At 40.2% G+C, this 24,468-nt stretch overlaps 1 protein-coding gene across 4 annotated transcripts in view; it reads left to right on the forward strand.

The window, feature by feature from the left end:
* RPS6KC1 (ribosomal protein S6 kinase C1) overlaps positions 1–24,468 on the forward strand; it is an 86,489-nt gene that overhangs the window by 6,112 nt on the left and 55,909 nt on the right. For 3 of the 4 annotated variants that reach the window (XM_027453712.3, XM_072035503.1, XM_072035504.1), the window contains exons 3-7: positions 3,922–4,042; positions 10,600–10,715; positions 12,903–12,996; positions 17,364–17,423; positions 18,254–18,616. In XM_027453712.3, coding sequence (XP_027309513.3) covers positions 3,922–4,042; positions 10,600–10,715; positions 12,903–12,996; positions 17,364–17,423; positions 18,254–18,616 — 754 coding nt within the window. Of the gene's footprint in view, positions 1–366; positions 481–3,921; positions 4,043–10,599; positions 10,716–12,902; positions 12,997–17,363; positions 17,424–18,253; positions 18,617–24,468 lie in introns of all 4 variants that reach the window. The other variant, XM_027453715.3, reaches the window with a different exon arrangement.

A 24,468-nucleotide genomic window follows, 5' to 3' on the forward strand; every position in this document is an offset into this window, starting at 1 on the left:
CTGCCTCTCTGAGGCTCCTTGAGTATTTTCCCATGATGTACTTTGATAAAACTTTAGAATTGCTTGCTCTTTGCCTATTCCAAGAAGGCTCTGAATAAGGGTCTGCTGTATACTCGTGCCTCTTTAAAACCTCAAAAGACTGCTAGGAGCCATTTTTTTGAGACAAAAAATGCATCATGCTTTTCTTTCCTGGTTATTTTCAGATTAAAAATCTATTTTTTTTCTGGCTTGATTTCTTCTGGACTAATGACTTGACGTTGTTCATACTATATTATACTATGTACATGTGATTCTTCCTTCAAAAGCGCAACCTTTTGGCTTTTCAGACATTAAGTAACATATGCATATGTTGAATTTCTGGTGCAGTCTCGTACCACAGTTGAGGAGAACCTGGATAGTTGATGAAAGAAGAGCCCATAAGTGAATTCAGTGCATCTATGTATGGTCAAGCATGAGTTACTGATTAGTGGCTTGGCAGAGGTGAGAATTGCCTACTACGCCTAATACCCCCTTTGTTGCATCCTTCTTTGAAATCTTGAGGATCAGACAAGCATGAATGTTCGTGCTTTTGCCACTTTTTTTTTAATCTATAGAAGATTAAAGTAGTTTATCCGAATCAGACATAATCATGGACCTAGTTTTAGACCTGCATTATTGTAGCTTGTAGCTTGATGTTCACCTTTTCCAGGGAGATTCCTGAATTGAGCCCACCCATGAACACACTCTGCCATTACCTTAATCTTCATTTGTGGGAAAAGCACTTTATAGCAGCTGTTGATGAGCCGTTCCTCAGAAAAAATATATTGTAAGTGTCTTTCAGCTAGTGTATTGCATGAATATATGTTAAACAGTTTTGAAAAAATAGCAGAACAGTGTCCTTTTTCCTTGTAGCTAGTAGATGTAGGTTAGCCTTGCAGGATTCCACATACTCTAGTCAGCAAGGAAACATAAATGTGCCGTGAACTTGTTGATGAATGTCCCTTTTCCACACTTACTGCATTCAAATTAATTATCTTGCATGTGATAGCATGGTAGCTGTGGAGTGATCCTGTTATAAGCAAACAACTGAACAGCAATACCCTAGGCAGTAGTTGCTGTAAGGATGAATTATAATAAAAAACCAACATACATTGGGAGCTTTTCTGCTACGCTTGCTTCCTATGACAGCAAAAGAATTGTGGGCAGTCTTTGAGAGAAAAAGAGTATGCTCCTAATCTGCTCCCCAGAAAATAAATTGACCTCAGTTTTCCAAAACTGCTCAAAGAGAAATTCAACAGACAAAATTCTGTACGCACACCAACCCTCTTGCTTTACAACCTGTCTCGTGCAAGCCCTTCCCCTAGCCGTACAGACCCACGTGGCTGTGCCTGCCTGCTCGTGCAGAAGCCAATTTCATGGCACTGCTGCGATGCTACTACACGTGTTGCGGATGTGCAGCTGTCCGTAAGGCTGTGTACTCTAACCTCAGTTCTACTCGCCAGTTTTCTGTCACGTCTGTTAACTGCACTTCAGAAGACAGTCCTTTAACACACGATCTCTCCCGCTACAGTGAATTACAATTCAAGATACCCCCAACTGTTCTTGCTGGGACAGGAAGGAAGATAACCTTGTAAGGGCTTTCTTCTCAAAAGGACGAAGTTAACGTGAAGTTGTGTGTGGAGGAGTTAATAGATACCAAAAGGCTAGTGGCCTTCATTTCAATTTCCTTGCTTCTGGGCATTGATGGTGGCAACATGGCATGCGAGGCAATTGTAGCTAGGGCAGTCGTATTTTTTTTCCCCCTCCCCTATACTCATTCACAGAGGAGAAAGGTTGTTCATTGTGGAACACAGGAATTGGATGAGTTAAGAGAGATCTACTGGCTCTAGCTGTGACAAGCACCTTACTGCGCTGCACTTCTAGCATATGTTTTATGATATACTTGCTGTGCTTTGTTGGGCCTGGAAGTATAATGTATCCTTCCTCCAAATCTGACTTCTGATGAGTATGTTAGAGCGGGAGCTTTGCTGTCTTTGCTCAGCTGCATGCATGTAAAGGCATGATCTCCATGAGCTTGTGAAAGGTTTCAGGATGACCTTCACTCCTTTGCTTTGTAAGCTGCTTGTGGGTATGTTTTCTCCTCTTGGCTACTGGGAGATTGCTTGCAGCAGCAGACAAATAATACTTTTTAGTGGAACAATCTCACGCTCTTAATTTTTGGCAGCTTTTCACATTGTCTCCAAGTACTGACAATACAGTAACTTGATGTTTTGAGACTTTGCTGTCTAAAGCAATTTTATGTTCTATACGCACACTGTTTAAGAAGTACTAATCATCCACTTTCTGGATATTGGCGTAGATGGAAGTACAGCACTGGAAAATTATTGTTTCTGAAACTGAAATCACTAGTTAGCCTTCTTGAGAGATTCTGTTTTTTTACCTTGCCCATGGAACTCCATCAAATGCTAGCTGTAACTAGTCCTGGATGCGTGTGCGTGGTAGGTGGGGCTGAGTCAGGGCTGCTGCTGTCTGCATAGCTGAGTTGGTAAGTTGGTTGGGGTGTTGCCATATTAAAGCTCTCAATATCCTCTCTGACAGTCCTGTTACCTTATATCTGCATCCCTCTGTAGATAGGGCTTGCATCCACTGACAATTGGAAGGCCTCTGACCAAAGTGCTAACAAAACCAACCAACCAAAAAAAATAATCTAAAATGAAACCTTTTGCTTATCTCTAAGACTGATTAAAAAAGTAGTTCTACAGTTATGATTGCTCATGAGAATGCAACTGGTTAAATCATTCAGTGAAGTATTTGAAATATTTTAAATGGTATTTGGTTGTATTAATGTAGTTGAGACATTTGACTGATGGAATCAACTTTTGAATTTGTTACAATGCTTTCTTTTTTTCCCATTTCTACGCTAATCAGTGTACATTAGTGTTGAATGTTATTATGATGGCTTAGTGGGTCTAATCAGCAATGAAACCAAGAAATAAAATGCCTCTGTATTTTTTTTTTTTTTTTTTAATCCTGATAGCAAACCTGTTAGCAGTCAAGTGTAGATCTTGTTGCTCAGTTCTTTTCCTGGCCTGATTTTCCTGCCGGGTTCTCCTTCCTTGAATGGAAGGATACAAAGAAAGGGATGGAAGAAGGGTAAGATAGATAACTGACTGGGAGGAACCTGCCTGGGAGATGACTGCTTCTTTCTGAAAAGGATAAATCAGGAAAATCTGGTGTAATGCTCTCCTTGTGTTTCTGAAGTCAGAGATTTTGTCTAGATTACAAAAGGGAATGCATTCAATTTTTGATGAGAATTATTATTAATAAACAATTTTACACGGGGGCTTGCATTTGCACAGGATCAGCAGTTTACATAGGCACATAAATTACGAGCTATTTTTCAGTTCTAGGTGCTTTGTGCTCTGCCTGTGAGAATTCCTCTGTCCATAAGACTCCATGCGAATCCTTTACCTGTACTGATTTCTCTTTCCTCTTTTTCTCTTCTGCTGTTGTGTCTCTCCCCTGTACCTGCAGCTGCGCCAAGCACAGCATGCTGTTGAGTGCTGGATAGTGACATGCTCCTATTCGGCTCTTTTCCCACTCTCTTACTGGTTCCCTGTGTAGCTCTGGATTGCATTGTGGCTGAAACAATGCTGCTTTTGCCCTCTGTATTTCCTTCATTCAGCTTTTACTTGATATTTTGTCTGTACACTGTAGTCTTGTTAGTCCAAAGGAGGGTTGGGGGTGGATAATGAACCAATGTAAATTTTCTTTATTGTTGTTACACTTGGCAGTTCAGATTGTATATTTTTGTTGAACATATAAACTATGAAGGTAGCAGTCTGATTTGCTTAAAAACATATTTGTGATGTGAGCAATGAACATATATGAGCATATTTGTCATGACACTCACTAATACTCCCCCTTCTTTCTCTGCTTCAGATAGTCGTTTGGAAGAGATACAGTGACTTTAAGAAACTGCACAAAGATCTCTGGCAAATTCATAAAAACCTATGCAGACACACAGAACTCTTTCCACCTTTTGCCAAAGCCATAGTATTTGGTAAGCATGGTTTCCTCCTGAATTGCTGAAATTTGTTGATAACTCAATATCCATAAGTACATCCTGTTCTGAGGCTGCATGGAGAAATATTTTCGATGTGCTTTTTAGTGCTCAACTTTTTGCCTTGTTGTGAATGTCTTACCAGTAGGTATGCTGGTGTCAAAGCTTGATGTTTTCATTAATTGTTTACCAGGATGTTCTTGCTGCTTCCAGGTTAGAAATGTGAGCTCAAACATTTATTGATGTATATGTTCTTTATCTGTAAAACATACATTCCCTGTTTTCAGGAACATATTGTCTGTATTAGCTTTGTGAACAATGCTTGAACAACAAACAAATATTTTTGTATATAAGCTGTCTACTTATCAATGAGTTATAGTAAAGTGCCAAGTAGTTGTTGAAGAAAATAATTTCTTATTTTAGGAAATTGATTATAATTATCAATTGTATCTAGCTACACTTTTGGGATCAGTTTTACTTAGAGCCATTAGTTGTTTCACAAAAAGCAGCATGTAAGATGCTTGTGACTCTACAAGAGAAGTATATGGCAAAAAACAATTAGCCAAAAAATCCTCTCATTTTATCCTGAAGTATGTTGTTGTGAATAGATGCGGGTGGATTTTCAGCAAAGTGGTATGATTATATAAAAAAAAACAAAACAAAACAAAACTGAATATTCATAAAGCATAAAAGAAAATTAAAATTTAATATCACTTATGTAACATTGTTTGCGTTTTGGACCTTATGTTAGTATTACTAGGTAAGTAATATCTTGAGCTATGCAGAGCTCTGAAATACATTGAGAACAGTCCCTACAAATGTAAAATCGACATCTTTTCAAAAAGTCTTGGTGTGTGTGTTTGTTTGTTTTCAGCGTCCTTTCTTAGGTCATTTTTTTGTTCTAAGGATGTACCTTTCATTGATTTTTCAGCCTTTTTTTGTGTGTGTGTTATGAGTTCTGTGTTTAACATGTTTTTATTCATCCAGTGTGCATTTGGCACTTTTCTTGGTGTTTTTCATGTTCCCCCCCCCAGCATTTAATGTGTGTCTGTTGAGTGTTTGTTTTTCAAGTTTTTTTCGTATGCACCTAGTGTACTTCTTTTGCATGTTTTCTCCCTATGTATAATTTAACATTTTTGGCATCTGTGTAGCATGTCTTTCTGTGTATTTCTGCATGTATAGCATTTCTCAGTTGGGTGCGCTCTATTTCTTTCCTGATGTGTGTTTTTTGGCACTTTAACAGCTTTTTAAGCAGCCAGCATGCATGTGTGGCATGTTTCCACGTTTTCCAAGGGCAGTGTTTTTAGGTGCATATCTAGCACATGCTTTTGCATGTTTTTTCCATGTCACGAGTTATCGTGTTTCAGCATCCAGCATGCATTTGGCATTTTTAGCATGAATATAGTCCATGTTTTTGTCCAGTTTTCCAGATGTAGCATGTTTTGGTGTGCATCTAGTGTGTTTTCTGCATGTTTTTTTAGATATGTAGTATTTTTTGCATGCATTTAACACATGCTTTTTTTGCATTTTTTCTTAATCGTTTTTTTTTGTATTGTGTGCTTTTTTTATGCTTTTTCAGTAAACGTCAAACAAACTAAAAAACCCCACAAGCTTCTATTACTTTGAGATAATCAGGCCTGTCAGTTTACAAAGCTCCCAAACTGAGGTTGTTTTGTCCCACCATTTTGTGTGACAGCACTGTGGCACTGTTATGGCACTGTAGTGGTGTTTCCTGGCAGCCCTCCTTTGCCTCAAGTGCTAGAGAAGCAGTGTGAAAATCCCCTTGAAGCAAAACCTCAGCCTGGAAAGCACACTACTTCCCTTAGTTTCAGGATTTCAAATTCTGCCAGACTTTTAGTTTTTGCTACTTAGTGGAACTATATTCTTGATGACTTCTGCAAGTAGGCATGGCACTGAGATCTTTTGAAGAATACACTGACATAATCAGCATGAAGTTAGCTTGTAACCCAGGTCCAAGATGCCCTGTCAGCTTTGGGGGGTCCTTGGACTCAACCTGTTGTGTGAAATGGCCGAGCGAAATGTAAGGAGGCTGAACTCTGGTGTAGACTTTAAGAATTTTACACAGCTCTGCGCAGAGAACCATAAATTAAATTGCCTTCCATGTCACTTACGTTGTAACCAGCTATCGTGAAGTTCTGCTTTTGCTCGTTTATTAAGTTGGAAGTGCTATGTCAGAACTTGCACACTAATGGCTAAATAGAGACCGTATGATTTCATCTTGAGGTAATTTTATGTCTGATGTACAAACTAGAGTGCTCATTGGACAAGTTATTTACAAGCCAATATTTATTTGCAAAGTGTAACTTATTTTCAGGTAGGAGATATGGTAGCTGGTCATATGGGGGAGAAAGAAAGGGGGACAAAAATAAGAAAACTGAGGTTCAAAAGAGTACATACTTCTAACATCTTAATTTTAAATTGTCAAAAATGCAAACTTGTACACTGTTAGTGTATTACCTCTGTAAGTCAGGGAAAAATTGAGTGAAATCCCCTTTTAAAGATGTTCTTCTTTTGGATGGGATGAACAAAAGTGACTGCAACATACATTGTAAGAGAAGGAAATCTACAGAAATGTTCAATGTAGTTACTGACGAAAAGCTCTTTGAAGTTAAATAACATACTAAACATCTTACTACATCTGAATGAAGAATACCAGAACAAGAAAGTAATGTAAAAAAAATAAACATTTATACATAGTGGAAAGGAACAAATGTCTGACTTCTTCAATTTAAGAAGAGTTATTTCAAATTTAATTTAAGAGTAGTTTATTTAAATAATCTTTATTTAAAGGATAAAATGTTCCTGTTGATCCTTACATCTCACTTCTACACATAACAGGTGCTGTCTTATTTCCATCTAAAGCATTTATCTTCAGTCCTAATACTTCTTGTGCTAGAGGAAAAATGGAAACTTAGATTCTGAGTTTTTGACAAACTTGTTTTCAGTCTTGTTCAGTTAATGGTGGGCTGCAAGGTCTACCTCTGTTAGGATCTTGCTTTTTCAAGGTGCTTTAATGAAGCATTTCTGCAGTGTTTCTTCCCTGTGGTGATGTTCAATTTGTCCCTGTTTTTAAACAAGTTACTTAGTAGTTGCTGTCAACATAATTCTATTTTTTTAAAGTGCATGTGCTTTAAATTATGTATAAATATCATTTTGTGGACAGTATACAAGCGAGCACTATTAGTTCTGACAGTTGAATTTGTACTAAAAGTGTGAAACCTGAGCAGAATCAGAAGTTGCAGCATTCAGAGTTTCAGGAGATGGTGTGGAGAACCGAGAAATATTTTGAAAATGAGTATGTTGTGCTGCTATATTTGGTACAACCAAGGATGTGCTACATCTGCAGAACTGAGTTGTCTTGCATATTTTACACCACAGCTTTTGAAGATTATAATGTGCAAATGCACGTATTCTTGTGCTGTTATAATAGAGCTGCTTACATCAAAGCAGGAAGCTTGTTACGGGTGGGGAAAACCAAATAAATCTACTTTTTCTGTGCTTCTCTTGAACCTTTTCCACCCATCTTCTGGAAGAGACATAATGACCTTGAGCATGGGAATCTCAAACAGATCTGGCTGCTGAAACTTCTAATTGTTATGCTATTATGATACATATTTGTGAGGAGGGATTACTCTAATTCCCCAATATGCATCATAAGAATTTCTTCAGTATTTTCAAACTACTTTTTTTGTTGGCAACTTTAAGTATGTCCATATGTTGGCTATACATGGCATTTTACCAAAATACTGGTAAGTCTGTACTTAGTGTTTCTTGTATAACAACTGCACAGATGTGCTTGAATATTAAAATAAATAAATTAATCCTCTCCTTTCTGAATTTATTTGACAAAAAGAAGCAAAAATACAAATGCTGATAATTTTTGTTAGCAGTGAGCCAGAAAGATCATTTAGGTTATAGTAAACTCAAGTAATGACCTTTTGGGCTTGAGAACACCAAATGAAGGAGGAGGGTGTTTAAGAATGAGGTGTGGTGTGCAGTTGGAAGTCTTGTGAGAAACTGAAACATGAACACAAGCTGTGCTAGGTGTTTTGTGTTTCAGATCTGCTCCAGAAACAATGGTGGATTCCCTTTCCAGGAGTTTGCATTTGTTTTCTGTGTGTGTAAGAAATTCTGGATGGATCGTTGCTGGAGCTGTAGCCTAATTGTGCTTAGTGTTTGTGGTATGCTGAGGCTGTGCTGAGATTTCCTAACGCTCTGTGAGGACGTGATCCCTCTAATGAAGTCTTCATTTGTCTAAGAGATGTGAAGAATAGTGGAAGTAACGTTGATTTAGATGTAGGAGGACTTCATGGTTGAAATGCTCATCAAGTCAGATGGGTTTCTAAGTACCTTTGAAAATCTGGACAAGAAGGGGGAGATTAATTCAAGTGTTGAGCAACAGAAGATTGCTTGGGGGTAGGAGAAAGGGGAGGGGAAGGAGTTAGGCAGGGGTGGCTGGGAATGAAACTGCCACAGAGATGACAATCCGTGAACAAACCAGTGCTGAGTAACATTGTCCCTTCCTGTAGTTCTGTAACTGGTGGTCCTCGCAGTGGATCATGATGCTGATGAGCTGGAAAATGTGGCAGTGAATAATATTTCAATGGCTCTGTCCAAACATTAATTTTTTCTTATTTGTGTAAGCTCAGCTTACTGTCAGAAACTCAAATGTCTTGCTCATGTGGCTAGCATCAGCTCCAGGAGGGAAGGTGGCTGCAAACGTAATTATATTTCTGCAAAGTATGTGAAATAGAAGATGAGGAAGCAGAAAAAAATGTTATTGGTTTCAATGAAGGAGCAGAAGGGAGATAGGAGAGATCCCTGGGAAGTCAGGAACAATATCTTGTATACAACCTGTGCAAGGCATTCATTCTGTAAGTTTCTGACCTTGTTAGCTGCTTGTTTCTTTGTAATAGATTTTCTGTTGCCTTACATCAGTGCTGGTGTTATTTTGTAGATGAATTTAACTGCTCTGTGTTGTGCTTTATTGAGGAAAGTTGTTTCTTCATGCTGTCTTGTTCTGCCTGCAATGAAGTGAAGGCCAAAATGCGCCTGCAGTGTTGCTGTGAAGATACGTGAAGCAAAACGAGCAGTTTAATACAGCCAGATTTCGGTATTGCCACTGAGCGTGGTAGCGTTGCTTCTGCCTCCTTTCTGCTTGCTTGTTGCCCACTCTTTTGTATGTCTGCTAAGGTTTGTACAGCTGAATGGCCAGGGTGAGCAAACCACGGAGCTGATCCAGCTGAAAATTAGCCCAGCAATGTCTTTCCTTTCCTTTCATGGAAAAATAACCCTAAAAAGCTTTGTTTGTGATCTTCTGAGTGCGTATGTGTCTTTCTAGTTTTATTTTATTTTTTTCTGTTACCACATGGGCAGGAGCTATTTACTTGAAGATTTTCTGCTTTGATATTTTCTTCTGGGACAATTTTTTTTGCTTGCTCTGAGTATAAATGACTTTTGCTTCTGTATTCATTGTACCTTTTTGTCCTCTTCAAAGGTGAATGCCACGGTGCTGTTACAGGTGGTTCTTATTTTTCTGGTCATGCTGTTACAGCAATGCATTTTCTTAAACTTGTCTTCCCAGTCCTTTTTTTCCCCTCTTTATAGCTGTTTCAACTATCTGTTCTATTCTCCTCCAATTATTATGGTTAACCTCTGTCCTTTTCCTTTTGTAAACTTGTAACTGTTTCAACAACAAAGTGATGTTGATATGAAAAGCTAAAAGAAGTTGTGTGCAATTGTGAAGAATGTGGTTTTAAGGTAGCAATGCAAGGGTTCTTTCTCCTGAGAAGCAATTCTCTGAGGTGAGCTGTGGGATTGTTTTTTAAATACACATATATTTTCTAATTGGCATGTCTTGGGTGCTGGGTAAGGAAAAGGAAAGGACCATACATTGCAGTGAGTGCAGCCTCCCAGCCCTGATTACCTCCCGAATCCAGGGGGAGATGAGACCCTGTCTGCGTGGAGATACTTCAGAGGGAAGTTTCAGTGCCTGGTGGCTTCACCGTCTCCCCTGCGACTTGTCTCCGTAAATGGCGCCTTGGGATTGATCATCTCTTTGGGGGTTCTTAGCAACACTTCTACTTTCTGCTCACGTCGTGCATTGTTCTTGAGAATCCGTGAAGAATGCTCAGCGCCTGACAGGATTTGGGCCGTAATCAAGGCTGACACTGACTGGCGTATTGTCAAATTGTGCACGTATCATTGCTTGTTAGATAACACTGGACATCCGTTAGTGTCTCTTGGCTAATCAAGAGTGTTGCCTCACATATTCTTACGATGGGAGGGTGAAAGATTCTTGTCGTAGCTGCCAGCTTTCATCATCTGAGCGGATTGCAGAAGACGGTACTCTAGGGACAATTGAGAATAGGAAGTTTGAAGATTTGCTATGTTCTCCTGAAGCGTTGGAATGACTTTCATAGACTCAGGGAATTGTCTCCAGAAGGTTGCTTTTGTCTCTTTAATTTATTTATTCGTTGGTGGTGGTGATTATTGCTAGTTATTTCTAAAGCTGTCAATCCATGTGTCTGTTTCAGGGCGATTTGATGAGACTGTGATTGAAGAAAGAAGGCAATGTGCTGAAGATCTGCTGCAGTTTTCTGCTAATATCCCTGCTCTCTATAATAGCAAACAGCTTGAGGAGTTTTTTAAGGTTTGTTAGTATTTGTAGGAGTATTTGCTCCTTATTGATGTGAATAAAGTAGAGTGCTGATACTGCTTTACGTTATAAGCTACAGAGTGACAACAAGCTGATTTGATGTGCTTTGTGAAGTGAGTGGGAGTTTTCCATTCACTCTAGAAATCTAACTTAAAAAAAAAAAAGATGCATATCACACCTATGAGTTGGGAAGTTTTGCAGGAACTTTGGGTGAAGGGATTTGGAATTCTTGCTTATTGAATGACGAGCAAAACCAGTGATGTTAAATACAGATGGTCTGGGGAAGTAATAAAAATATTGTTACTATTTCTGTATTTTATGCAGTTGTTTATAGTTTCAAACTATAAAAAGGAAGGCTGAGTAGACTCTTCTCTTGGCCTGTTAGGGACTGAGGTCCATGACAACAAATTTGGTATATGGCTTGTCAAACATGCTGCTGATACAGAGATGTGAGAACCATTTGCCAGAATATGGTTTGGAACAATAAGTTGATTGACTTCCTTTCCATTACATCTGAAGGAGTTTGTTTTCAATAGTTCCTTCAGACCTCTCTATTTTCAGCGTGCTCTGACATTCTGCAAACACATAAGCATAAATTTACTTGTAAGCACCATAATAACTCCCTGAAATTAAGGAAGTGCTCATCTATTTGAGACTGGGATGTGAATATATTGATGTCTTTAGTGTATTTAAATGGTAAATGTGAAAGCAAAATTACAGAAAAGTGTACAAATTCTCACTTGTTTTCATGATACAGTTATAGCAGAACCCTTTAAAATGCTTAAGATAACTTTAATTAAGCTTTGGCAGCAACAATGAATAGGAGACTGAAGTAGAATATTTTACTCTTCAGTTTGTTTGCATGTGCGCTTTTTTGGTTCTTGGGAAATATTTCTGTTTTGTGCTTTTTGGGCACTTTGTTCAGAGGTTGTTTGCCATCCTTTGCTTAACAAAAGTATTAGTTTTAGCCTTCCACTGGACCTTTTCTGGCTTTGTAAAGCAATGAACAAACCTAGAAAGGCATTCATTGTTATAGGAGAAAATCTACAAGGGGAATTATGCAAGTGTAATAACTTAAGCTCACATGCTAGTTGATGCTGTGTTATTTTCCTGTAAGAATGCCATAGGTTTTGATCAGTTACCAGCCCAGCCAGGGTCCTTCAGCTCTGCTGAGGAGTGGTTTTGTTCCATTTCAAATTTCTGTGTGAGGAGCCATGGAGAGGTGGAGTTGGACAATGAAGTCTTAGGGACAGCTGAAGGGGATGCTGTGTGCATCTATGGGTTAGCTAACATGAGAATGTGCTGGGCTAGTTCAAGACTGATTAGAAATGCCTGCTTGTAACTCTGCCTTGGAAATGGTGCAGTTTCTAATGAAATTGTATGGAAGGTATGTTACTGAGAAGTGAAGCAGAAACTAAAAGAGCAATGACAACAACAACAAATATTCAGGTGTTTTCTTCTGAAATTAATTGTTCTTACTCTATTTACCTCTAAAGTCTTTTAGGCTAATGCCACCCTTGTATGCTAGCTCTGGTCTTATTGTCCTTGTTTGTCCTCTCTGGACAATAACTGAACTCACCATGCTGGGTGGGCCATTGATCTAATCCACCAATGATCCTGCATGAAGGACCTGTGGACTTAGGGAACACCATGGAAGGGCACAGACTGAGTCACAAGAGGACAGGAGCATCACTGCTCACTCCATGAAAGCTCTGGGCTTTGCAGGCAGACATGCTGCAGCCTGTGTGGTTCAGGACTCTTCTTACCACAGAAGCTGCAGTAGGCTGACTGTTTTGATATCTGAATAGTTGGTGGCAAACAAACATGGCTTGAACAAGAGCCCTTGTTTTGCTTTGATTCTTCACAGGGAGTGCATTGTGAATTTTATGGCTTAAAATGTGCGGGGTTTGGCTGGGAGGATTTGGTCAGGCTTAGTTTCACCCCTTGACATCTGTGAGAAGTTATACCAGCTCTTTGTGTAGTTGTCAAATTGGGTAGAGTAGCACTGAGATTAAACCCCAGGCTAATTGTGCAGGTATGTATAGTTTAATTAAATGCTCCATTACTTTATAGTTAACGCATTTACTGATTAGGAAAGTTAATTTTGAGTATCACGGCCATATAATGAGACATTCCATAGAGCAGAGTAGCTCAGTAATTCCTTTCCTTCTTTCTTTTCAGGGTGGAGAGGTTCATGATGGGTCTGAACTGATTGGTCCTGTTGAGCCTGCGTCCGACTCTCTGACTGACAACCTGTCTGACTGCAGCTCTGAAGGTTTGCTTTCTTCTGTCGTGTAACCTTATACCATGATCTGTTTTAAAGCAGCACATAAATGACAAATGCATTTATCATTTGTCATAGGAGCACTGACATCTAATTTGTTTGCCTGTTATGGCAGAAATGTCAGAACTGGGATTAAAAAAAAAAAAAGAGAAGCTGAACTCAGCAGAGGCCTGTCTGCCCTGCTAGAAGTTTGCTTCTAACAGGAAAATTTCTGTGAGTTTTTCTAGCCCGTTTCAGAAGTTCTAGCGCTCTATTGCTCAAAAAGAACTGCTTTTTGGTGCTAGTGGGAACTGAATGCGTCCAGAGAAGGGCCATGGGGCTGATCAGAGAGCTGGAGCACCTCTCCTATGCCTCGAGTCTCTAGCTGTAAAAATTTGTAGGGAATTTTAAAGTCATTATGAAATTGATCAATAAGTGCAAAGACGACAGTTTGAATTTACCCAGAACATGAAAGTTAGGTCTAAGATTTGCTACCTACTGCATTCATTAGAGAAGGTTCTCATTCAGCCATTCATGCTCTGGATGTCGCTAGGCTTTCACTGCTTAGAAGAATCCAGAACAGATGTAGTACTGTATTTTAAAAATGTAGGTGTATCTTCTGGATTGACATATGTTAATGGAGAATGCTAAAACATACTGTAAGGCTTGGGGTGGTAAGCAAGTTGTTTAAGTCTCCTAGAAAAGCTGCCAGCATTTTCTTTTTTCTTTTGCTGTAAAGAACTCCCTGTTCTTGACAGTCTGAGACATTGTGTATTAGAACCGTGTGGGCTATGTTCATCTGAAAACTGAAAATCCTTCCTCTAGCTTGTTAATGTTTTCTGGTTGTGTTAAGCCAATTTCATTTGTCTGTTTTTCTGATTGCATTTACTTAGCACATCGTAGAGATACACATGCTGGCTTGGATGCCAGATGTAATTTTAGTGGAACTTCACTCTTGCTAAAAAGTGTAGCCATAAGGTAGGGTCAGTCAGCCCAAATAAACAGCATGTTAGGGCTTCTTGCCTGCCTCTGGAGTCTGAGCTAGCCTGAGTGTCTCTGCATATAATCACCATGCAAACTTTTACATGTTTCTGTATGCCTGAATTACCTTCAGGGTCCTTGTGAATTCTAAGAAATTCTTTTGCAACCTAGTGGATTTTTCTTTGGAACTGTTTTACACTGAAGTATAAATATGCAATATTATACAAACGCTTCTAAAGATTATTTGGGAGGGTTTTCCTTCTTAACTACTACAGTTCTATCCTCTTTCTGGCATAGAGCTTGCTTTGGTAAAACTCTGCTTGAGTAACAAGAGCTGCTTGCTTTTCCTAGTAGTGGTTTGGTTTTTTATTGCCAGAAGACTCCAGGCTGTGTGACTTGCCACTGGAATCTCTCAATGCCAATAATTATGCACTTAGTTATGTGATACTCTATGTGTGCAGGGAGTTTTGCCTTCTGTTTTGTAGCATATTCTCTTAGTTAATGAACTAATGCACCTGCAATGCTTTGCTCTGTGAGGGAAAAGTATAGAACTGTTTAATTACAGGAGGTTGTTATAAGATGTACAGGTAACTAGTTTTAAAAGGACACTATTTCTGTGAAATATCATTCCATTTTTGACAATGCACCCATTTAAAACTCTGCCTTATAAAAGAAAAACTGCTCTGAAAATGTTTAATGTGAATTTTTCTATTCTTAATTCAGAAGAGCCTCATTTGTAGCAGGAGAAAAACATTTCCTTTAAATGGGAACACTTTTTCTTCTTTTCAGTATTTTTATAAAGTAGAAAAATACTTTGACAGACATCGTCTGAATTGGCTGGAGTGCTTTAGGGGATACTCACAACAGCTATGAGTGCAGGGTTTCCAGGTGCAGAATGTGACTTTGTGGAGTTTTCTAAAAACTCGTATGCCTTGCAATCCATATTTTCTTGCTTTCTAAACTAATTTTTGGCAAGGGGAGCTAGGGAGAGAAAGTAACAGCTGTCATTAAGGCCTCTAGATGGCAGTGGCAATACTCGTCTCTGAGTCCTCTGCCCTCCTCAAGGCATCCTGCCTGCATCTAATTTTTCCAAGTCTGATTATCATTAACTGTGACTAGTTCTCTGTTAGTTTTTGTGGGCCTATGAGGGCGTCCATGTGGGCACTGTTCCTCCAGGCTGTTGTACTGAGGAGGGGCTGGTGTTTGCTTAGCAGAGGCTGGTGTTTGCTCACAAGGGTCTGTTGTCTTTTCTCACTTTTACCTGTTCTTTCCAGGCAAAGTTCACTCTGCAGAAGGCATGCACATTAATGGTAGAAGCAGCAAATTGATGGTAGAGGAAATATTTTTGTACCAAAATAAGCAATAAATATCTTGGTTCTAAAGCAGTTTTGTAGTTACTGCTTTCACAGGAATGTGTGCTCCTTGAGCGGCCAGATCACCCAGGCTTTCCACCAGTTTTGGGAAACTGCATTTACTCCCAATATACCTGCAAAATTGCATGAGGCAGAGACAAGTCCAGGATTTTATGCTGAATTTTAGCATCATGATACTCATCTAATCTTCCTGACAAACAGTTGTCTTCCTTTCTGTATACTTGAGATAATGTTCATACATCAACTTTTTCTCCAAAATTTTTCTGTACCAGTTACCACGTTCTTTAGAGAAATCCCCTGGGAAGCTCTTTGTTTTCTTTTTTCTTTTCCTTTTGTTTTACCATGTTTTCTTTTCAGAAATGAGCAGATACGGTTCAGACTTTCCCTACTCCTCAGGCTGATTGGAAGCCCTGTGACTGTGGCTTGTGTGGTGCCAGACCTGGGCTTTAAACCCTGCCCCTAAGCAAAGTTTATTAGCTCAGGCTCAGTGCCATGCTCACTGTGTTCATACAGCTTCTGGTCAAGTTGGCTGTAGGAGCAGAACAAATGTGATTTTGTTTGGGCTGTAGGGAGGGGAACTTGGGTCTGCCTGAAATCTGCTGTGTAGATGTGTTCTGATTCATATAGCCTGGGTGGCCAGCACAGCCTCCCCACAAATGCCCAGCTTTCATGTTCATTCGCTCCATCTGCAGCTTTTGTCCATCAGGCAGCTCTGCTTGCACCTCTGTATTCCCTAGCTGGTGATTTGTCTTCACTGGAGAAAAACATTCAAATCCTCTAAATGTTATTTCATAAATTCAGAGTCCTCAGTATCCAAATTTGATATTGCTGTCCATAAATTGGGCAGGTGAACACCTAATTATTCATACTCGAATTAATCTTGTCTTCCTCTGACCATTCTGTTGTGAGGTTACCTTCTTTATTACAACTCCTGGGACTACACAGGCAGTTTTCTTCTCTACATGGACACTTTGCTTTACGTTCCTCCCCTGAAAAGATCAGGAGCATTATCTTCTGTGTACCTTCTCCCCTACTCTCAAGTAGTCTTGAGACTTCACTGAGTCTCTGAGTGTTATTGTGCCTTGATCTTCAGACAAAGTGAGTGACTGGTAACGTGTTCTTCTTCCTGCCCTTTTTCCTCTCACTCAAGCTAAAGGAACGCTTAGCTTTACAAAAACAAGGTTTCTACAGTGCTTGACAAAATGTGTGCTGTTATTGTACTCTTCTATAAATTGTAACTCCTTCCTCTAACTCTAAAGTTGCAAAATTAAAATAAAAGTTTGAGCTAGTTGCCTTTGAGTCAGCGCCTTGCTGCTACACATTCTTCTTGAAGATGCCAGAATACTTTACCTCACTATGTGCTTAAACTTCTGACTCTATTGATAATAGAGAAGAAAACAAGGCACCAGGGTTTAGCTCAGAATTTACTTTCGCTGTGTGTACAAACAGCTAAATGCCTTGACCTTGTTGCCTGTTTTATTGCTTCAGTGTGTACATGTGCCAAGGTGATAAAACAAACTGCTACTTGATATCCAGGTGGCACTGCCAAATTCATGGCTCACTCCATATGTCTCATGCAGAGTACTATTCTGAAATGACATTTTTTGAGACTGAAACCTGGCTTTTTTTTTTTTCTTGGTGAGTAGGTGTAGGTCCCAGCTTTGAAGGCTCTTCTGTTATGTCTTGTTAGCTGTAAATCATCGTAACAGCGAGAGGTAGGGATTAAAGTGCTACTGCTGTTGAAATTAGGTGAGTTGGAGTGCTGAGGTTTGAATTAGCCATCCTAAGCAAACACCTGTGTTCTGTTTTTAACCTCAGAGGCAACCAGGAATGGCAAGTCTAATACTGCTGTCAGTTTTAATAGTGTTACCAAATGGATATCCCTGATAGCCAGTCCAAGAGCAGTTTTATATTATGTACTTTTACCTGTAGTAGGGTCATATCCTTTCATTTTGATGGCAAGTGGACATCTAATCCCTTGAGCAAAAGGATATCAAACATTTTTGTCATTCTCGTCCTTTTCAGTTCGGAAGGATTTAAGTGGGCTCGATGATGTGACGCTTACAAGCCAATCGGAATGTGGAGGTGAGATCTGGAAGTAGTTTCCATTACATTTGTGGAATTTAAATTATTAAAAAGTCATGGTTATTTATGAATGAACACTCTGTGGATGATGATTCATACAGAGAGATGATGTACATGTAAAATATACTTGCAATTTATTCCCAAATATCCCTGCTAAGTTTCTGTAGGTTAAAATTACTTCCTGCAAGCTGACCTTCAGTATATTTGCTCTTAGCTTATGGCAATGTAAAATAAAATGTGTTAGCTTACATTTCAATGAAAGAGGTGTAAGCCAATTTGTTTTACCACATTAGCAGTGAAAAAATAGTATATGTGGTAGCCATGAATTTGAGTGCTGCATGATGCATAAACCAACAGTAACTCTGTGTGAATTCAAGCTCCTAATTGAATAATTTTGGGATGCTTCATCTTACTGATTTAAAAGAGTATGTTGGGATATCTTGCAGCAGTAATCTGGCTCCTGCTGATTGACTTTTCTAATAGCACTCACACAGGGAGGTTTAGTTTTGTAATTTCCTGGAGCCCAGCAGTGAGCAGGCTTTGAAGGTTTAAGTTGGGTGTTAGATGTTTGTCTCTTCATTCCCAGTATTAAAATGAAGAAGAGTTGCTCTGCAGAGTTTGTGGATAACTTTAAAAAACGTGCTTCTTTGGGTATTTAAAAAACATTTTTAACACAGCTGTACATATGGAGAATTTCTGTGCTCAAAGCCTTAGAAATCTGGCTAAGTAAAAAGACAGCTAATGTCTTTGGATGCAATAAAGAATTTTGGAGGTTCCTGTGGCATATAAGAAATGCAAAGTAATGAATGTCTTTCTGACCATGCTTTCAGGCTTCTCCAGTGACAGTGACCTGATCTCTCTGACAGTTGATGTAGACTCTCTTGCTGAGTTAGATGATGGAATGGCATCCAACCAAAGTTCTCCCAGTAGAGCTGTTGGCTCTTGCCTTACTTCTGAGCCCCCAGTACAAAGCACGGTGGCATCCGAGCAGGAGTGGACCAAACCCGAAGGAGAGAAGGAAAGCCATAGTCTGTTTCCTGGAAGCTTAAAACCCAAGTCTGGCAAACAAGATTACTTGGAGAAAGCAGGCGAGTTGATAAAGCTGGCCTTGAAGAAGGAGGAGGAGGAAGACTATGAATCTGCCTTCAGCTTTTATAGGAAGGGTGTTGATCTGCTTCTGGAAGGTGTACAAGGTATGGATCTTCCCATTAAGTTGCCTTACCTTTGGTTAGGGGCATTTGATTATGGAATTTCCTTGGTGACATCTGCTTACTGTGTTGCAAAGAGGTGATATGAAATGCAGACCCATGTGCGCGTGGCTTTCATGCTGCTGTGCGTCCAAGAGAGAGAAGTCTTTCTCTTTAAGACTAGATGCTAATTTAGGGTCTCATCTTCCAAGTGCCACATATCTCCTCTTCTAAAATTACAGCACAACCTCCGACTTGCAGGTAAGTAACAAAGTGCTCCACTTTTGCCTTTTTCCTTTTTATTACCTAGGCATTAATTAACACGTGGCTCTTGCAGCACTGTTGAAACATTATTTAATTTACATGGTTAAGTGAGGATTAATTATCCCCATTTTACGCATGGGGAGAGGCTGACTCGGGTTAACTTTCCAATCACAACAGGATTAGAACTATTCTTGGCTTACCGTCTCTTGCTTCTTCCACTTAACTGTTCTCCTTTTTCTCGATAAAAGATGCATAAAAACTTGCATGCCTACCCTGCTGGAGGAGAGCAGGAGTTTTTTCAAGACACTCTGGTGTGTCAATATGACTGCAAAACCTGTTGTTAACTGACCAATTGCAACACCTAGTAAATTTCTATGGTCTCTTCTTGTACCTTGTCAGTCAGAAAACATTTTTTTTCCCTTCTCATCTATAGTTTTTGAAAATCTAGAGTGATAACCTCATATATTTGCATTTTGTCCATCAACAGCTTAAAACTATTAAGCACAGGAGGAGAATTGTTCTTTCCTGGAGTGAATTCAGGGTCTGTGTATTGTGCTTCTGTCCCACCCAGATGAAATGAGTGAGGTTAGAATGGTGGCTTTGTTTAACAGCATACAGCACATAAACATTCTGCTGCTTCAGAGCTGAACTTAGATGCTAATGTACCAAAACACATGCAAGTAGAAGCCTTTGCTGCATCTCAGTATGATGCACAGCAGTGGTCCAGATCCTGTGAACGGTTCTAGGAATGGAAATTACCGACTGAGCTGCTTTAATGAAAAATACTCGATAGGTTACTGATAAAAGCTAGAGGTGTGGGCCAGGATTTGTGCATAGCCTTTGCTTAAAGTGTCTTTTTCCTTTCTGGCAAAAGTAAATCTGCCTCTTTCTCATGTCCCAGTGATGTCAGTCGGGCTGCTGCTTTGCTGCTTGTTGTGGCTTTTCAATAGCATCCTATTTTGCCCTGTCTGTGTTATCAAAATGTTTTCCATTTTTGATGTTGAATGTGCTAGCAGTCCTTCGTTGGAGAGCCTTAGCTACTCTTTCGTTACTAACACCCTTTTTCTACAGACCCGTGTGCCATTCAATTATGGTCTTCTGAAGAATATTCTGTTTTGTCCTAACCACTTCTGTCGTCCAGCTGTGATGCACGGCTGCCATGATGCAGTTTCAAACCCTTGGTTTGAGCTGCAGCTTCAGAAAGCTTTATTAAAGCATTGCAAACTGTTAGGGCACGAGTACAAGTCAGGCTATCGCACGTAGGCTGGGCTGTGGTAACTGTGCCCACGCACTTAAATTGTGGCAGTGGTTAGATGCGTTGGCTTTGAATCCATGATAATCCTTACAGCAATGTTGACGTTTAAGCTGTAAAAATCTATACCTGCATGCATTGTAGGTAACTTGCTCAGCTGAGTGTAGTAACTCGTTAAAATACAGCATTGCATCAGTATAGCACAGGGGAGAGAGTAACGGGAGTGAATTGCATTTCAGTGCATCTTATCCCTTGGGAACAGAAACGTGCCCAGGCTGGTTCCTAGTAATATTCTCATCTTTCTTCTTTCTCTGTGTTACCCTGCATGGCTGTTGAAGTGGAAAGGAAACGAGTGGTCATCCTCTGCTGGGTGCTCACCCCAGGTTTGAGTAGATCCAGCTCATCCCCTGTGCTGTTCTCTTTGGAGCTCCTGCAAACTGACAGGGAAACCCTCATGTCTTTATAATGACAGGACTGATTCAAACGGTGTTCCTAAAAACACGTGCCTTCTAAGCACATAGGAAGACAGTTTAAAAAACAAACACAACAAAAACCAACCAACCAAAAATCCCAGGAGTAATTATCAGTATCACACTTCTTAATTTGAGGGTGGTATGTTTAACATTAATATGTGAATGTTCACTGGATGTTGCAATAAAAAAACACCTTACCCTAGTCATTTCAGCTACTTAAATGCCTCTGGTTACGTATTTCACATGGATAATAACATAACGTGCTTGTTTAAAGATAAGGATGGTGCAGTTGTTTCCAAATGCCAATGGTTTTCTGCCATTGAATATTTTCAGCCTTCTTTAAATAAATTAGCCTTTGTAACTCCTGAAAGTGAAGCACAACATTCATATATGCTTAGACACCACTCTTTACCTTTCAGTGTAGAGCCATTGCAAGAGTAACCTTTCTTTAGAATGGGCTGGAAGTGGCTTTTGCGTGTAAAATGGCAATACATATTTTTGCCACGTGGTGGCACTAAGAAAATAGAAATTGACACGTAAAAAATTAGAACTTGAAAATGTAACCGATGTACCAGGGAGGAATAAAACAACACATTGTCCATCCTCTGCCTGAAACTTCTCTGAGAATTACCTTGGAAGTGTAATGCCTCCATAGGCTGGCCGGGCATATCTGAAAGATAAGGATCTCTCTGCCAGCCGCTCCTTTGGGCTTGGTAGAAGAAGACCTACTTACTTCTTAAAGGCTGCCTTATCAAAACCATGTATGAGTAATTTATTGCTGCAAGTTAATAAACTCGTGTTGTTTAGTTTGGAGTAGCTGGCTTCCATAAAGGAAGCTGGGGCACACCTGGGTGGTACAAACCTGACGACTTCAGCTCTGAGTTGGCGCGCTAAATGCTGGACGAGGCAAGGTGTTGCCCAGGCTTACACCAAAGAAATGTTCATCTTGACTTCATTTGCAGCTGTGCACATATACTCACAGCACCACGATGCTGTTATGCTGTGCAAGTAGCGTTTATATTGTCTTCTGCTAGTCTCTTGTGGACGTTTAGTACTAAATCTTTTAACGTCCTATTTACAGTCCTGCCAAGAGGCTGGATGCACGTCACTTGGGGAATGTGCTCTGAGAGTCTGCTGTGTGACTTGGACTCTGGACATCTGCTCTACAAATGCCTTGGGCCTGGTTGTGCTCTGTATATGCATTCAATGCTAATCGTGTTTAAAGAAGGGAAGCAAGTTCTTGGAATGGCAGCAGAGCCCTCAGCCTGCCACAGAACTACCTGAGCCTCTTGTACCTTCCCGTTTCATTTCTGCCACAGCTCCCTCACGTCCAGTGAGGGGGAATGGCTGCCATCGTTTCCTTTTTCCTGTAAATTCCGATGCCCCTTCTGTGTTTTCTGGCTGTCGCAGTGTGCAGGATTTTGGTGCTTTTGAAAAGCAGGTCTGTGAAGGCTGTGTAAGTTGATTAAGTGATTCTCCAGAAGCTGAAACCTTCAGGAACTCTTTCATTCTAAAAAGATTCTTCATTCTTTTTAACCGTCCTAGAAGATAAATATAGTAATTGGTAGAAACTTTAGTTCACAATTCTAGCTGTTCCTTTGTTTGGTTAGCATGTCAGAGCACTTTGAGGTCAATGCATTGCTCCGGGCCTGGTGATGGAAAAAATGCACTAATCGATAGCAAGCTACCTCCTTCTAGGCTGGAAGTCAGCTGTGTTTTATGCAAAGTTAGAGCTTTCCCTGACTTTAATGTAGAACAGTTTATGTTAAGAAAAAAATGATTAGGAGGCTGAAATTATGGAAAGGGATTTTTATAGTAAAGGAGGGACTCCTGCTTGTGTAAACTGCTCTTCTTTCTCCAACCACTCTCAAGTTGTATCCATTAAGGAACTTGGCGGTCTGAGCCATGTGATAAAAACATTTAATGCTATTGCATGTTGCTGCTTCGTTTCAGCCACTTCAAGCTCATGATGAAGCACGAACACTTCAGACTGTGCACAGGAGCACTCTGACAATGTGGTCTGTCTCATTGTGTAGAAAAGTAGAGAATCTGTTCCGTGTGGATCAGAAAACAAATGTGTTAATTCCCAGTCTGTTACATGCAAGGCTCTGTGTTAGGTAGTAACACCTGAAGGCAGATGATCCCTCTACTCCCATAGATTTGGGGTGTTTGTATTCACATGCGTAGCAGTTGTGGATGGGCGCAGTGTATAATTATTTATTTTAGGGGCTGGTTCAGGTAGGCAATGTGGACCTTGTTGCACAACGTATGTGGTGCCTCTAAAATCGGCTTTGCAGCCACGAGTGTATTTTGTGTTGGGTGTCTCTAGCTTCTAGATAAGCTGGTGGTGTCTCTTTGAAAGCAGGCTGCGGATGTTCGTTTCACACTGCTCTGTGCTGTTTTAATGTTTATCCAGTAAACAGAGCTGAAACAAAAATTACACAAATTACTGAAACCTTGATACAATGACTTTGACTTTTAACCCAGAAATACATATACAATGAAATACTGGGAATACTTTGGACAACTAGATGATATTTCTGGATATACTGAAAACAAACCAACTTGTGTCTAATTACTGGGATTATGATGGGCTATCATTTGAGCCTGTGATGGAGCCAGGGATGCAAACAGGAGCATGCTTGAGAGAATGCCAAAGAGACACTGCTTTATGAAAAGGGGAAGAAGAGCCATGGCTGCTCCATGAGCGTGCTTCTCACTTCCAGGCTGCAAGCACCTCTGCTCGTTTGTTGAATGGTACTTGGGGAGCCAACTTCTGTGAGAACACCGTTGCTGTGTGATACTCCTTTCCCCTGTTAAGGCCTTTGAGAGTAATGATCTCCATGCAGTTTTTGAGCTACATGGTAGCTGTGCCAGATCAGAGTCTTTGGGGAAACAATAGACCTGTTTTCTAAGAGGCATCAGGGTGTGTTGGTTGGGCATCAGGCAAATTAAAATCAGGATCTTGGTGCTTGAGGGTTCAAGACCCTGTTGGAGAGATCAAGAACAGTTTGTTTCCACGAGACAAAGAGGCCTGGAGGTAATGACACATCAGGATAAATTGGGGTGTGAGCTGAAGTCTTCAGGGAAATGCTTAGAGTTGTGCTGGGCCCTGCACCTTTGGGTTCGTGTCAGCATTACACAACTGGAATTCTCCCCCAGCTGATCTTAGACCTCTGTGCTCGTATGATCTATCATCACTGTCACCTTATTCCTTGTTGTAACTTCACACTTTTGTTGAACCAGTGAAGACAAAGACTTCCTCCTGCAGTTCCTTCCAGAGGAGCTGGAAACCATCTCTGTTTCCTGCTATTGGGTTGTGAGGGTGCTACAGAACCATTTGGATTCATACCCGTGATGTGTGTGCTTGACATCCCAGCTTCTGTTTTGGAAGGTCAGTTGTTTGTAGTAGGACTTGTCACCTGCCAGGCAGCTAGATTAAGAAGGAATATTGAAAATACTGTGGTTTGCTTTAAAAAAAAAAAAAGTTATACTGTGCTTCCAGTGATGCTGAAATCCTTGCAAATATGGGCCGTGAGGTGTTCACAACTGCCACGTGCTGGCTTCCAAGCCTGTTGCAGACCGTACAGAGCTTCAGAGCAGATCAGTGCTATAGGATCTGTAACTGTGGAGTAGATGTTGGATGAATCATCCTGAGTGAAGTCATTCCACATGCAAAAATACCGGGGTTAGACACCTCATCGTGGCTAAGCAGTAAAATATGGCTGCTGTAAAAAATATCTGCTGGTAAAGTATGGTGAAGTCCAGTAATGTACTATTACAGCCAGGTTCAGCTGTGTAAAGGAATACTCGAGGCAAAGGTCCATTCAAACTGCAGGACTTCTCAGCACAAAAAGCTGAAGAAGGTC

This window comes from Anas platyrhynchos, chromosome 3 (assembly GCF_047663525.1).
Source record: "Anas platyrhynchos isolate ZD024472 breed Pekin duck chromosome 3, IASCAAS_PekinDuck_T2T, whole genome shotgun sequence".
NCBI lineage: Eukaryota > Metazoa > Chordata > Aves > Anseriformes > Anatidae > Anas > Anas platyrhynchos.